Consider the following 13,536-nt stretch of genomic DNA (forward strand, 5'->3'; position numbering starts at 1 on the left):
ATTGTTTCAGTATAATATCGCTAACAATAACGGTAAAGTTAGTAGATTTGACATAATTTTCGAGCACAATTAAATTGAGCACCATTCATTGCTCAATTAGATTGCAAGTTTTGATTATAAATTTTGAGGTGGGTCTCATACATCATTACAATTACGGAATACAAGTAAACAACAACAATCGTAATCAACTAGGGCCAATTTTTTATTTTACCATTGATGGATTATGTTTTAGTTGGGATAATGGTGACCTTAATTTCAAAACTATCTTCTAATCCTACTTTTAGTATATTTCTCATACATTTTGAATGAATGGTACAATTTATCCAAATTTCTACCTATGGATTACTTAACTAACATGTAGGGTTAAAAAAAAAGAGAGTTGTATATATAAATGGCAAGTCCCTCATGATTCATTGTGCCACACTCATTAGTTTTATAAATGACAATGGATTCAAGTAGCTCTCAATTAGAGTCCCAAGAGCAAGCACTAAATCAACAACTTCCTTTTCTCGACACTTCCCAATTAACCCATAAAACCCTCTTCATTCCTTCCAAATTCATTTGGCCAAAAGGGGATTTAGTAGACGCTTATGAAAAGTTGAGTGAACCACATATCGACCTTGAAGGGTTCCTCAAGGGCGATAAAGAGGCCACCATTGAAGCATCCAAGCTCGTGAGGAAAGCCTGTTTGAAACATGGCTTCTTCCAAGTTACTAACCATGGCGTCGACCAAAATCTCTTGGCCATTGCCCTTGATAAAATGGGCACTCTTTTTAACCTCCCTTTTAACCTTAAGAGTAGGGCTTCCCACGCCCGAGCTGCCAAAATGTGGGGCTTTTCCACTGCCCATTCTAATCGCTTTTCCTCGAAGCTGCCATGGAAAGAAACTTTCTCATTTGGGTTCGACCATTCTTGCAATAGCTCCAATAATGAACCACCTGTTGTTGATTTCTTCTCTTCTACTTTAGGCAAGGAATTTGAAGAAATAGGGTATGCACTATACTTAAATCTCTCCATCTCAAAGAATTTTTTAAAAAAGAAATTGAAAAGAAAATTCGTTTGATCTGCAGATACACCATCTTTCTGCAGTTCACTCGGTTGTTCAATTATAATTTGTTACATGACAAATTCTTTCTTTTTTTTTTTCCTTAAACATTCTTTAGTTTTTTCTATAATTACAAAAATATCGATGCAAATCAAGATGCACCCAAAATATTGTACGATTGCAATGCTTTATGTTTTGAAAGATTCCCGTAAGGGATAGGTACTCATTCCCGGCCGCTTTCTCTTAGTGTTCATTTTCAAGTAATAAATTAGATTTGTGTGTCATTATTATAACTTTTACTCTTTATTTTCGTAGTAGACAACTAAGATCCCGTTTAGTAACTATTTGGTTTTTTAAAATTAAGATTATTTTCTCTTAATTTACTACAATATTTTGCATCTTTCTTAAGAAAATGAGTTGAAATCTTAGCCAAACTACAAAAACATAAAAAAATATTTTAAAAATATCTTTTTAGTTTTTAAAATTGGACTTAAATTTTGAAAACATTGAAAAGATAGTAAAAAAAAAAGGTGAAAAGGATGTTTATAAGCTTAATTTTTAAAAAAATTACAAACCAAAAGCTAGTTAAGACCTATTTGGTTTTAAAAATTAAACATATTTTCTAAATTTCTTACAAAAATCTTTATTTTTCTTCCATAAAAGAGTTACATTTTTAGCCAAATTTTTTTAAAAAAAAACTATTTTTTTTAGTTTTAAAACTTACATTTGTTTTTTAAAACAATGGTTGAATGTATTTAATAGTATGAGATTTCATCTCAAAATCAATTGACAACGAGATGAGTAGCCTATCTATGTTAAAAAGCTCGTGAGGTCTCTAGATTTTTCTAATGTAGGATTCTCGAAAGTATAACAAATGAAAATGATATTTATAGACTTAATTTAAAAAAATGAAGAATTAAAAAAAATATTACTAAACACAGTCTAAATAGCTACCAAATTTGAGGATTTATGATTAGGATAAAATTGAATAACGAGCAGGGTTATATATGAAAAATACTGCGAAGCAATGAAGGAGCTTTCACTAGCATTGACGGAGCTTTTGGGGCTAAGCTTGGGATTGGAGAGATCGCATTTCCGCAAATTTTTCGAAGATGGAAGCGCCATAATGCGATTGAACAGCTACCCAATTTGCGAACAAGGCGGCGTGGCCCTCGGCACTGGCCCTCACTGCGATCCAACAGCCTTGACCATCCTCCACCAGGATCAGGTCGGCGGCCTCGAAGTGTTGGCCAACAACAAATGGCACTCCGTTCCTCCCTCTCCTAATGCACTTGTCGTTAACATTGGCGACGTCTTCATGGTTAGTTCCCCAAACAAATAACATATTCAAACACTTTATTCTTTCCCTCTCTCTCTATAACATACATCATTCGATTACGTCATGTAAGTTGTCTTTCTATTACATCACCAATTTTAACTTGAAAATTACTTCATATAAGCTATTTGATTTTTTTTTTTTTCACTTTTTTTTTTTACCATATTGTTTTCACTTTTCTCGAGTTTATACTTATAGCCATATTAAAAAAAAATTAAAAACTAGTCATGTGAATCTCTTTATATTGTATTTGGAGCATGATGAAAGTGCTACGAATATGTAGTTGAGATGTTTAGATGCATCTTCTGACTTTTTTTTTAGTAACATGTTAAAGAAACTACCCATTTTTACTTTTCAAATTTTGATTTGCATTTAAGAATATTCTTTAAAAGTGAAAAAAAATTGGAAAGTGGTGTTTTGAAGCTCCATTTTTTTTAAAAAAAAAAAAAAGATTATCAAAAGGAGTCTGAATCATGATTTGATCCAATACTTTACGTTTATGCATTAAGAAAAAAAATATTTTTTTTTTCAAATATAGAGGAGAAAATGTCATTAGCAATCGCAACATTGATAAATCACCACTAAATCAAAAACCTTAAGCATATGGGTTATAATAGATTTATTTACATCAATCTTTTAACACTCCTTCCGTAATTATTCTATGTTGTGTTTGATTTTTGAAATTCGGATGAAAATTCAATAACGGAAAATTGTCATGGAGGAAATGACAGGGTTGAATAAGATTTCCTACTCTTTTTAATAAAAAAACAACTCTTGTTCTCATTCCATATTAAATTACTATCGAATATAACATTTTAGGTTAAATGAGTTACGATAAATTTAAATAGTTTTATTAATTTTGTGAAGGCATTGTGCAACGGAGAATACAAAAGCTGCGTGCATAGGGCGGTGGTGAACAAGCACAAGGAGAGGAGGTCATTAGCATTTTTCCTTTGTCCGAGGAATGACAAGGTGGTAAGGCCACCGGAGAAACTTATCACCGGCGACGGGTCGAGAAACTTCCCAGATTTTTCCTGGTCGGAGCTGTTTGAATTCACACAGAAACACTACAGAGCCGATGCTGTAACTCTTCAAAACTTCACCAAATGGATCGTGTCGTCGAGGCCATATGGTGTTTAGTGCCTATGGATTCTCATCCATTCGTTGGCTAATCAGAGCGTTTATCGGTTGTTTTGTTTGGTTAAGTTTGAAATTTGGATTAGTGTTATAACTATCTTTTGTACTAATTAAGATTAAGAAATTTTAATAATTGTGAGTGAAATAGTAGAGGATATGTTGAATTTCCAATTCTGTTTAACGACTATTTATGTATTACTACCACTGATAAATCAATGAGAAATAACAATTTCAATTATTATATGAACATGTGAAGGTTTGATTTCAAATTTCTCCCATCAAATTTCTCTCATGTCTATGGATTCCTTGGGATATCCAAATCGATTGGAACGATGAATCCAAGGTTTGATAAGAACGGGTCAAACTGGAGACACAAAATGAACCCGACAAGGACCGAGACGTGGAAGGTATCCCACCCCTTTTTTTAAAAAAAATTAAATATATTTTTTTAAAATATAAAATATATTTTTGTGATTATATTTTATATAAAAAATACTAATTAAAACAATGGTCGTTTAAAAAAAACTCAAATTTTATTTCATTTTTCTTTATGAAAAAAATGAATTGTTGTAAGTTCATTAATTTCCATTGTTCATGTTTTGTTTATGTTTTAAATTGTATTCATCTGTATCTGTAATTTTTTTCACTAAGAAAATGAAAATTATATAGAAAAATATGTTTGAACTCAAACTAAAAAGTATTATTAAATCAATGCACAAAAAAAAAAAAAAAACCCTAATAAAAATTATATATAAAGATGGGAACGGATCCTTGTAGGGACTTGATTCCCCACTCTTATCCTCACCCCCAAATAGTAGGAATGGGATTGGTTCCCCGCAGGGGTGGGAATGGGAGCACGTCGTCCCATTGCAAACCTTAATCAGCATGTGTATATATTAGTAATATAATTTATATAATTTATATATTTAATATATTAATCAATCGATGTGCGGTATATAAGTTTGACTAAAATACTTTATATTTGGTTTATCAATTGACTAATATAACAAACATGAAGTATATAAATTATGTAATTGATATACCAAATTTATCGGTAAATGAATGTTTGTGCATTTGCTAGTATTTATGGATTTTATTTAAATCTTTATTCATTTGATTCAAAGTATGTAATGTTTTTCTAGTATATTATCGTTGGCTTATAATGATTCAACTCATATTGTTGTGAATTAGTTTTAATGAAAGTTGATTTTGAAACACTAACGTTACATTTGAAATTAAATTTTGGGTAGGTATTACTATACTATTAATAGACTTGAACAAACATATTTTTAATAAGTATTCATATATAATAATGATATTCACCAATATTCTAATTGAAATAAGGTAATGTTGATATATTACTAATACACCAATGTTATACTTGAAATTTTATTTAGAATGAATGTTGATCATATACCGTTGAAACATTAATAATATACATGAAATCAGTTTTTAATGAGTATTAGTATAATATTGATACAATTATGTCATAATGAGTATTAGTATAATATTGATACAATTATGTCATACTTTAAATAATATAATTGAAACTGAGTTTTGAATAAGTACTAATATATTAGTTATACCTACTAGTATATGTTAATTACATTTTGAATGAGTATGGATATACAATTGATACATCAATATTATACTTGGTATAGATTTAGAATGAACAAATACACTAATGATGTACTTAAAATAAATTTTCAATGATTGTGGATATACTATTGATACACTAATGATGAACATTAAATGATTTTTGAATGAGTATTGATAAACTACTAATACACACTAATGTAATACTTAATATTGTATTTTGAACGAATTAATATACTATTGATACATTGGATGATCTATTTGAAATTCATTTTGAACTTAGACTAATATACAATTTAAATATATATATATATATATTATAAATCTAGTATGTCAGTCAACTGGTATTATCAAATTAAATTTAACTTATATACCATTAAATTCTTATCAAAATTTCAAAATAGAACAAACTAACTAATAAACATTATATTTGATCAAATTTTAAAATATAACACAATTGACACCAAAATCTAAATTAGAACATCAAAAGTGAACTAGTTGAATGAGAATCACCTTATATAAAATGAACAAAGAAAGACAAAAATAATATTCACCATGATCAAGCAAACAACACACACCATATCATAATTAAAATCATGATATATTAGATATATAAATGATGTACTTTTACAAAAGGAAAGTTTGTAGTGGGTGTTATTTTTAGTATAAATAACAAATTGCATTTCGTAAAACTAAGATTTAGAAGATTTGGAGAATATACAGCTGATATTTTATTTTTTTTTCCCTAAAATGCCCTTCATTTTAAATGCACATTTAATATACACTCACACGATCTTTGACGAGAGATAGGAGCATTCGGTGGAACCGATGAACTACACTTGCTTCTGGATAGATGTGGGGAAAAGAAGACACAAATCATTTCTTCCTGTCGTCGATAAGTTTCTGCTTGCAATATAGGATTTCTACTCGCCATTTGGAATTTTCTAGTGTGTTTAGATTTCTTCTTAGTTTTTGGATTCATTCTTAGTTTTTTCTTTCTCATCATCTTAGTTTCTTATCTAAATTTGTTTCATCCTTTGATCGGGCGATTCTTCCTCTTAGTTATAGGTCACAATTCTTCCTCACTTTTTGGATTTGATTTCATCTATGTTTTTTAAATTTGTTTTAATTTATGTTGTTGTAGGCTTCATTGGTGTCGTAGGCTTCATTGGTGTTTAATTGAAGTTTATTATTATTGTTCTTAGTCAATATGATGATTTCTACAAATTTCGTCTACTTTGATTTTTCCTTTGAGGCTTCATGAGTTAACTTTTGTTTTGGTTTAGATTTAATTTTTTTTTTTTTCAAGCACTCTATCACTAATATACTCATATCTATACAATCTATTAAGCAGAGTCTATTACTAATAGATACATATCATAGCCTATTAGTGATATTAATCTATCACTGATAGACTCTGTTTTCTATTTATTATTCTTGTCTGTTAGTGTTATGAGTGTATTAGTAGAGTGATAACTGTAACTTGTGTTTCTTACAGTGATTTGAAAATATATTTAAGCTTGCAATAGTAGAGTGATACCAAAATTATCGTACTTGTAGACATTTTAAAAATCGTTGCTGAAAAATGAAGAAACTTTTATAAGACTTTGCTAAACCACATTTAACCAATTAGTCTTAGCTAAACAGTTTCCAAGTACCCTAAGTGATTACAACTTCTATTTTGCAATAATGCTAACGAGGCCGGACAAATGTCACTGGGGTGACCAGATGCCCCTTCACTAGGATGAGACATTCTCAACCATTCGGCAGAACCAACTCTTTGAACTGAACCTAACAACCACCATTTATTCGGTCTAGAACTGTTAACCCTTAACAGGTCTACGTAAGTGTGACCCCTCGTTTTCGACCCTAGAGTCCTGACCTAATGACCCCACCGTAGGGAAGAAGTAGATTAGGACAAGAGACTAAGTAACCTTATCCTCTTACAGAAGATCAAATAAAGAAAAGTGAAAAACTGCCATCCTATAGGGGGACACTCCCAGGGTACCTCGAGGCGTGCACAGAAACTTTATTCAATCCAACGAGAGAGACCGTGGGATATGCGGTCTCATTTCCCACTCCTACTTACTATGAACATTCTCTCCATCCACCTTGATATTGACCTACCCAAACACCATCCTTTAGGGGGGACACTCCCAGGGTTCCATGAGGCTGAGGGAGATCTCACGATGTGGACTATAAGGGAGAAACGTGAAAGGTTTAAATGAAGTACCAAATACCCTAAGTACCTTCCACTGAATGTTCTACCTAGGGATTCATTAACCTATACAATCTGACTACTGATTTTAGTCTAAGTCATCTTTTAAGTCCGTTAAAAAACAACTTTGGTCGTTGAAACAAAATAAGTTGAAGTAGTCACATTTAAACTCTTTAATGGACTGTTCTTAGCTTGCATGCATGTATTAAATCTATCTAATTTACCTTTCCAGATAGGTTCTCAGGTAGGGGTGTAACGTTTCCGTGACCTTAAATACCCTAGGTTAGACAGAACCCACCTTAGACAAAAGGTCCTTTATAGATAGATTTGCTACACTTTAACCTTTTATTAGTCAATTTAATCCTATTAAACTGATTAATATATTAAGGCCTAAGGTTACTAATCATATTAGATCCGTGATCTTATGTCTATTTCATTCAAGTTTTAAACATTTTAAAACCATGATTTAAACCTAAGTTGGCATGCATGTCTTTCTTATTGATTTTAGTTCTAATTTCTTTATATAACCATTATAAAAAAAAACAACTAAAACATACATTGCTACACAACTAAGTATTTATAACGCTTATAAATTTAACCTATGTGTCATGCTTCATGCAATGTCCGGTCATTAGTGTACATAACTTTTATATACGAGTAACAACCAAGCACACAAACTTTCCATACACCCTTATACTATAACAATTATAATATAAAGATGATGCATGTCAATGCTTTATACATGCATAAATATAACTTTTATATTATATGATGCATGTGAATGCTCTTACGTAATTTAAATCATGCGTCTCTAAATCATAACACTTATAATAAAGAGATGATGCATGACCAATGCATAACCTAAGGTGGGATTTTTCTTTATGTGCATACCATATGACATATAATTAAAACATACATCTCATGTATAAAACATGGATTAATGAACGGGGATGAACCACCTCTAAAATCGGAATGAAAAATTCTATCTATTATATTTTTCCACCGAGCAAACCAGTTCACAGGCGAATCGGGTCTTGTACGTCGGGTAAATCTCCCATCATTTAGTCAACGCCTTTTGGTAAACGATCGTGCAGCGTACTAGACGATAACGCGTGGATGCTAAACAATCGCTTAGACAACAACATAGCTGTGAAGCACAATCTTATAGACGATCGCATAACACGATTTACTCCGCAATTGTATAGTCAGTAACTAAATAATGAGGCTTGCTGAGCTATACGATCATCTAGTGCACGCGTGTTAAACGACACCCTAGTATCCGATACTCAGTGATCGTTTACCGCATCGTCTACATGACCCGACCAACGCTTGGTCGTCTTTTTCCTTGAAGAACAGCAACCCTTGCTATAAAGCTTCTTCACGAACGACTAAAAGACTCAAACTAACATTGAATACAGCCTTGATAGCAGTTAATAATGCCCAAAAATGCAGAGTCTTTACAATTAACTCGAAATGTAAAAGAATTTAACAAACTGAGGCTTCATCCTAGAAAACTCCATTAATCCACACATCCACAAACGAATTAGCGCTTAAAACAGAGAGTAGACATGTTTTTACCTACTGAGAATGTAAATGCAATTCTTTGCAGCAATGAATTTGGAATATTAGAAAATTGGCTCTGATACCAATTTAAGGAACTCTCATACAAGAGTACCTATGAGCAGAAGCGAACCTTTCCAAAATGTTGTGACAAAATTTTCACATTTACATTTAAACATACAGATATACATTAAACTACTAAATTACAGGCATACTTGAAGATAAATTAACACAAGAATAAGAAACTTACCAGTTGAAGACTCTCTTCATAACAAATCTCGCTCTTTCCACGAACGGCCTCCTTGCGCTCTTGCAAGAACAATAAACTATCGTTCGGCAACACCCCGGTCGTCTACCACGAACCGCTTCAGACGAACAGTAGCAAAAAGGGGACGTCACCACCACTTGGAGCCCTTAGTATTCTCGGAGTGAGAATCCAAAGAGTGGGCTTTATTTGAATTTGGTAGAGGGGAGGAGAAAACGAGATTGTATACAACGATCAAGCAAGTAGGAGAAAGGAAAGTCTATCATATATACAAGATGCTTGATCATTTAGATGAGGTACACGATTGTGTAGGAAAAGCTAGGCGATTGTCTATACGTTGTTTAGTAAAGCTCGGGCTCTAAGCGATCACTTAGGAAAAGGTGGGCGATCGTTTAGAAAAAGCGTGCGTGGGTGTAAGCGATCGTCTAGTAAACTTGCACTATCGTATAGGCTCTGATTTACTAAGCTATTGAATGTAAAACACTCAGTGAGCTATTAAGCGTATTCTTTACCAAATGAACAATTTTCATTTTATTCTTCAATTACGAAAACTGAATTGGAACTTCCCACTAATGCATGGTTACGGAGAAAACGTTGGGCAATTATCCCATAACTGTCCAATTAATAAAATAATAAATATAATCACATTATATTCATCACTTATAGTTTGATATCATATATCAACCACAATGTTTTCTCCTCTACTTGATATAAATCATATTTATATCCAATTTCCTCCAAATTAATGTATCTCATACATTTAGTCAATCATATCATATAGAATTAACGAGTTCGATTATATTCCCTCTTGTCAATTTGAACATTTCAAACTGACCCAAAAACTGATTCTAAACTTGTATCCAAACTACCAAGGGGACTTTATGGATCTATGGCTCGAAGCTCCAATGGTACACGAATAGCTGACTAAACTCTTTAGCCACGTGATCCATCATCCGTTAACTGTCCGGCATTCCACTAAAGACTGACAGTTTAACTCTTCTTACCATAGATATATTTTTATGTCCATTGGATATAAGCAATCATAAGTACAATAACCCTTCACAGATGCTCATAAGTACAGCTAGGCCAATTTATAATTTTTCCCCTATAGTTACATCTTACTCCTTAAGTACCACTGATCCCTCTAATGAACAATACAACATAGTCCTACTATGTGTCAACACCTTTCGAGCATTGAGTAAGTGTGTGGTGCCACATCGTTCAACCCTCGGAATCAGCCTTAAAGGAGCAATATATCTACTTACCCTTACATCGGGGAAGAAGTGAATACCATCTTGTGTAGCTGAGTTCCCAACTCCCAAATGAGAAGACGAATTCACAAAGTGGTAGGTTTGAGTCGGCGACCTGGCCATTCGCACCCATGTAAATCAAAGGACCGCCAGCAATGGCAGGAGTTCCTAACTCACTCAGGATTGAGGTCATGTTACCTATGGTCAATCTAGTGAAGTGAAGTCTCTATCATGAACGGCGTTATATAACGAGATGTTAACACTTCGTGGTTAGGTCTTATTAAAATTCTTTGTATAAGACGCCCCCGTTGCATGTCCCCACATGATTGATTAGGGTCAAACCATCTGTAGCAAATCACAACACTTGTAACTATTCCATAAAGTGGGCCGCATCTGTAACGTTACCAGGATAAGGTTTCCCTCCTTTATCCATATACTACAGACCATTTTGGTTATCACTTAAGACATGATCTACTTGTCAGTCACCACATAGATGATTAAGTTACATAATGAAAATTAGGGATTTTAGTTTATTGGTTTGTGGTAAAGCAAATAAAACATCAAATGTGCAAAGTCAAGTAGTGAAGAAAATATCATATATTATACATCACAAGCGTTTGTACAAACTGTTTTACAAACTATAGGATACGAGACTTTAGGGCATCATCCCCGATAGAACAAAACATTAGATATCAAAAAGCTTCAGGATAAGAGTTTCTTGTTCCTGTGGTTAACATAGAAAAATCTAGGCTTCTATAATTGATAGACTTCTCTCAGTGATAGACTCAGATAGTTGGATCTTAATTAATTTGTTGTCTATCGTGTCTTTTTTCTCAAGGTAATGCAATTAATGATGTTGAATTTCAAGTGACTAATGGAAGTAATTAAATTATTGTACATTTAGATTACGAATCTTGTACCTGTCATGTTTAGGATCTTAATGAAGTTCCATGTGCCCATGCACTTACTGTTCTTCGTGGGCCCAATATAAATACTTACTATTTTGTTTATAAATGCTTTTTATCAAGTATATTGATTTTGTGTTTTGCTAGTTCTATTCGTCCAGTTAGGAACCATGCTAAATGGAAGCCTATGGGATTGACATGAATATATTACCTTGAATTGTTAAGCGTCTAACAAGCTGACCTCGAAAACAAATAATATTATCAATTGCGAGCAAACAAATCAGACAAAGTGCATTCGTTGTCGTCGTGCTGATCACAACCGTAGAAAGTGCAAATTTCCATAATTTATACAATGATGTAGCATTTACTATCGATGTGATTGTTGTAGATGGTAACATGCATGTGGCCACCATTTTTACAATGATATAACATTTTCTTATTTACTATCAGTGTGATTGTTACATTGTTCATAAGAACATAACATTCTACTTAAGGAATATAGAACATTGGTTTTCCATTTTTTTCAATAGTATATATATTCAATTTTCTTTTGAGTCAATGGGAAGTAATTTCATTCGATCACTGAGAGACTTCAAGACACATAGAATACTACTTTTTTTAGTCCTTAGAAAATTTTTGCAATAGAAAGTACATAATTTTCCAACATATTTTTATAGAATAAAAACACAAAATCAAGTACACATGAAAGAAAGTAACATCAATTTCAAGTAATGTCACGATGATTTTTATCACTGATATTGGTCTACACTGATATTGATTTATCACTGACATTGATTTATCACTGATAGACTTCAGAACTCATTACATAATAACGAGGGTTTAGTCCTGAAAACTTCAAAAGAGAAAGAACAAAAGGACATAATTGCAATGATTCAACTAACGATCCAACATGTTTCTATATTTATATGACAACATCAACTACATATGAATTTAATATCACTTTGAAGTCTATCATGGATCTTTTCTATCACTAATATTATTATATCCACAAGAACTAAGATACTATAATAGCCACAATATTAAAGTACTACAATATCCGCAAAACTAACTCACAACTAAATTATTATATATGGGAGATTTTTAAGTAAAAAATGGGGGCATATTCCTTGATTCTAGGAGAATATATATATATATGGGATATGCATCCTTCTAGTCTTTTGCATTCTTTTGGTCCTTTTCATTCTTCTATTCTCTTGCAATCTTCTGGTCATTTGGATTCTCCGACATCTTCTTTGATAGTTTAGGCCGTCTCTTTGGTCTAACATTTTCAATATTCATTCTTATATTTACCTTTTCTTGAATATATTGAAATATATATATAGTCTATAAGTCACAAAGAAATATAGGAAATGTGATAATTGTTACACCTTCAATTTTTTTCTCTGTCATGCACCATTATTTTTTCTTTTTATCTTTCTTTATGTTCATTGTCTTTCATTGTCTTTAATCTTTTGTAAATATTAATATTAGTGTATCAATGAAAAAAAATTATAGAAGCTGCCAATATACTTTTTCCATGAATTAAAAAAAAAAGTAAATGCTATTACTATTCGACTCTAATCAACAGTGACAATATTCTATCAGCGATAGAAACCTATGATTGATAGACTTTAATGACCAACATACTTAAAGTCTAGAAAACCACACCAGCAATAACCTATTATTGAATGACATGGGTACCTTTTTTTCCTCAGTAGTAGTGGTTTCTTCCTCTATTTAATTTTATTTATCACGATTTTCTTCAAGCTTCTGTAGATATTAGTATACTAATAAAAAAAAAAATGAGATTGTTGTCAATAAATTATATGTATGTTATATAGTGTATCATTGGAGAAAAAAAATAAAAGTAAAAGAACTAGAAGACTTTAATACTTTTACCTCTCTCTCCTTAGCATAAGTAGTTGCATATTCAACTACTTAATCAATAATAGTCTCAAGAGCAACATTTATCATTTCTAGACTTAGTGATGGAGGATGATTCTTTTCCAAGGACTCTTGAGATTGTCTCTCACTTTTACATTTGTGTGGGACTCTCCAGTTTACAATTTCTATTATAGAAAGTAACATATTGAGTATATCATTTTTTCCCTTTTTAAGATCTTCAAAATCTTCTTTGTGTTGCCTTTTTAAATCTTCAATATCTTCTTGTAAAGAAAATATTATTTCTTCAATCTTTTTATCTTTTTCTACAACATATTCTCCT

The 13,536-nt window shown here is 32.0% G+C and overlaps 1 protein-coding gene across 1 annotated transcript; it reads left to right on the plus strand.

The window, feature by feature from the left end:
• Positions 1-445: 445 nt before the first annotated feature.
• On the plus strand, positions 446-3,521 carry LOC120076223 (gibberellin 20 oxidase 3-like). Its single transcript, XM_039029987.1, has 3 exons — positions 446-990; positions 2,045-2,366; positions 3,249-3,521. Exons 1-3 carry the CDS (start codon positions 446-448, stop codon positions 3,519-3,521), a joined length of 1,140 nt encoding a protein of 379 aa, XP_038885915.1.
• Positions 3,522-13,536: the final 10,015 nt, after the last annotated feature.

This window comes from Benincasa hispida, chromosome 4, assembly GCF_027475165.1.
Source record: "Benincasa hispida cultivar pf3 chromosome 4, pf3_genome.v1.1, whole genome shotgun sequence".
NCBI lineage: Eukaryota > Viridiplantae > Streptophyta > Magnoliopsida > Cucurbitales > Cucurbitaceae > Benincasa > Benincasa hispida.

Coding starts and splice junctions, on each gene's coding strand:
- LOC120076223 (XM_039029987.1), top strand. CDS start 446: ATGGATTCAAGTAGCTCTCAATTAGAGTCCCAAGAGCAAGCACTAAAT. Junction 991..2,044: donor AAGGAATTTGAAGAAATAGG/GTATGCACTATA, acceptor AATAACGAGCAG/GGTTATATATGAAAAATACT. Junction 2,367..3,248: donor ACATTGGCGACGTCTTCATG/GTTAGTTCCCCA, acceptor AATTTTGTGAAG/GCATTGTGCAACGGAGAATA.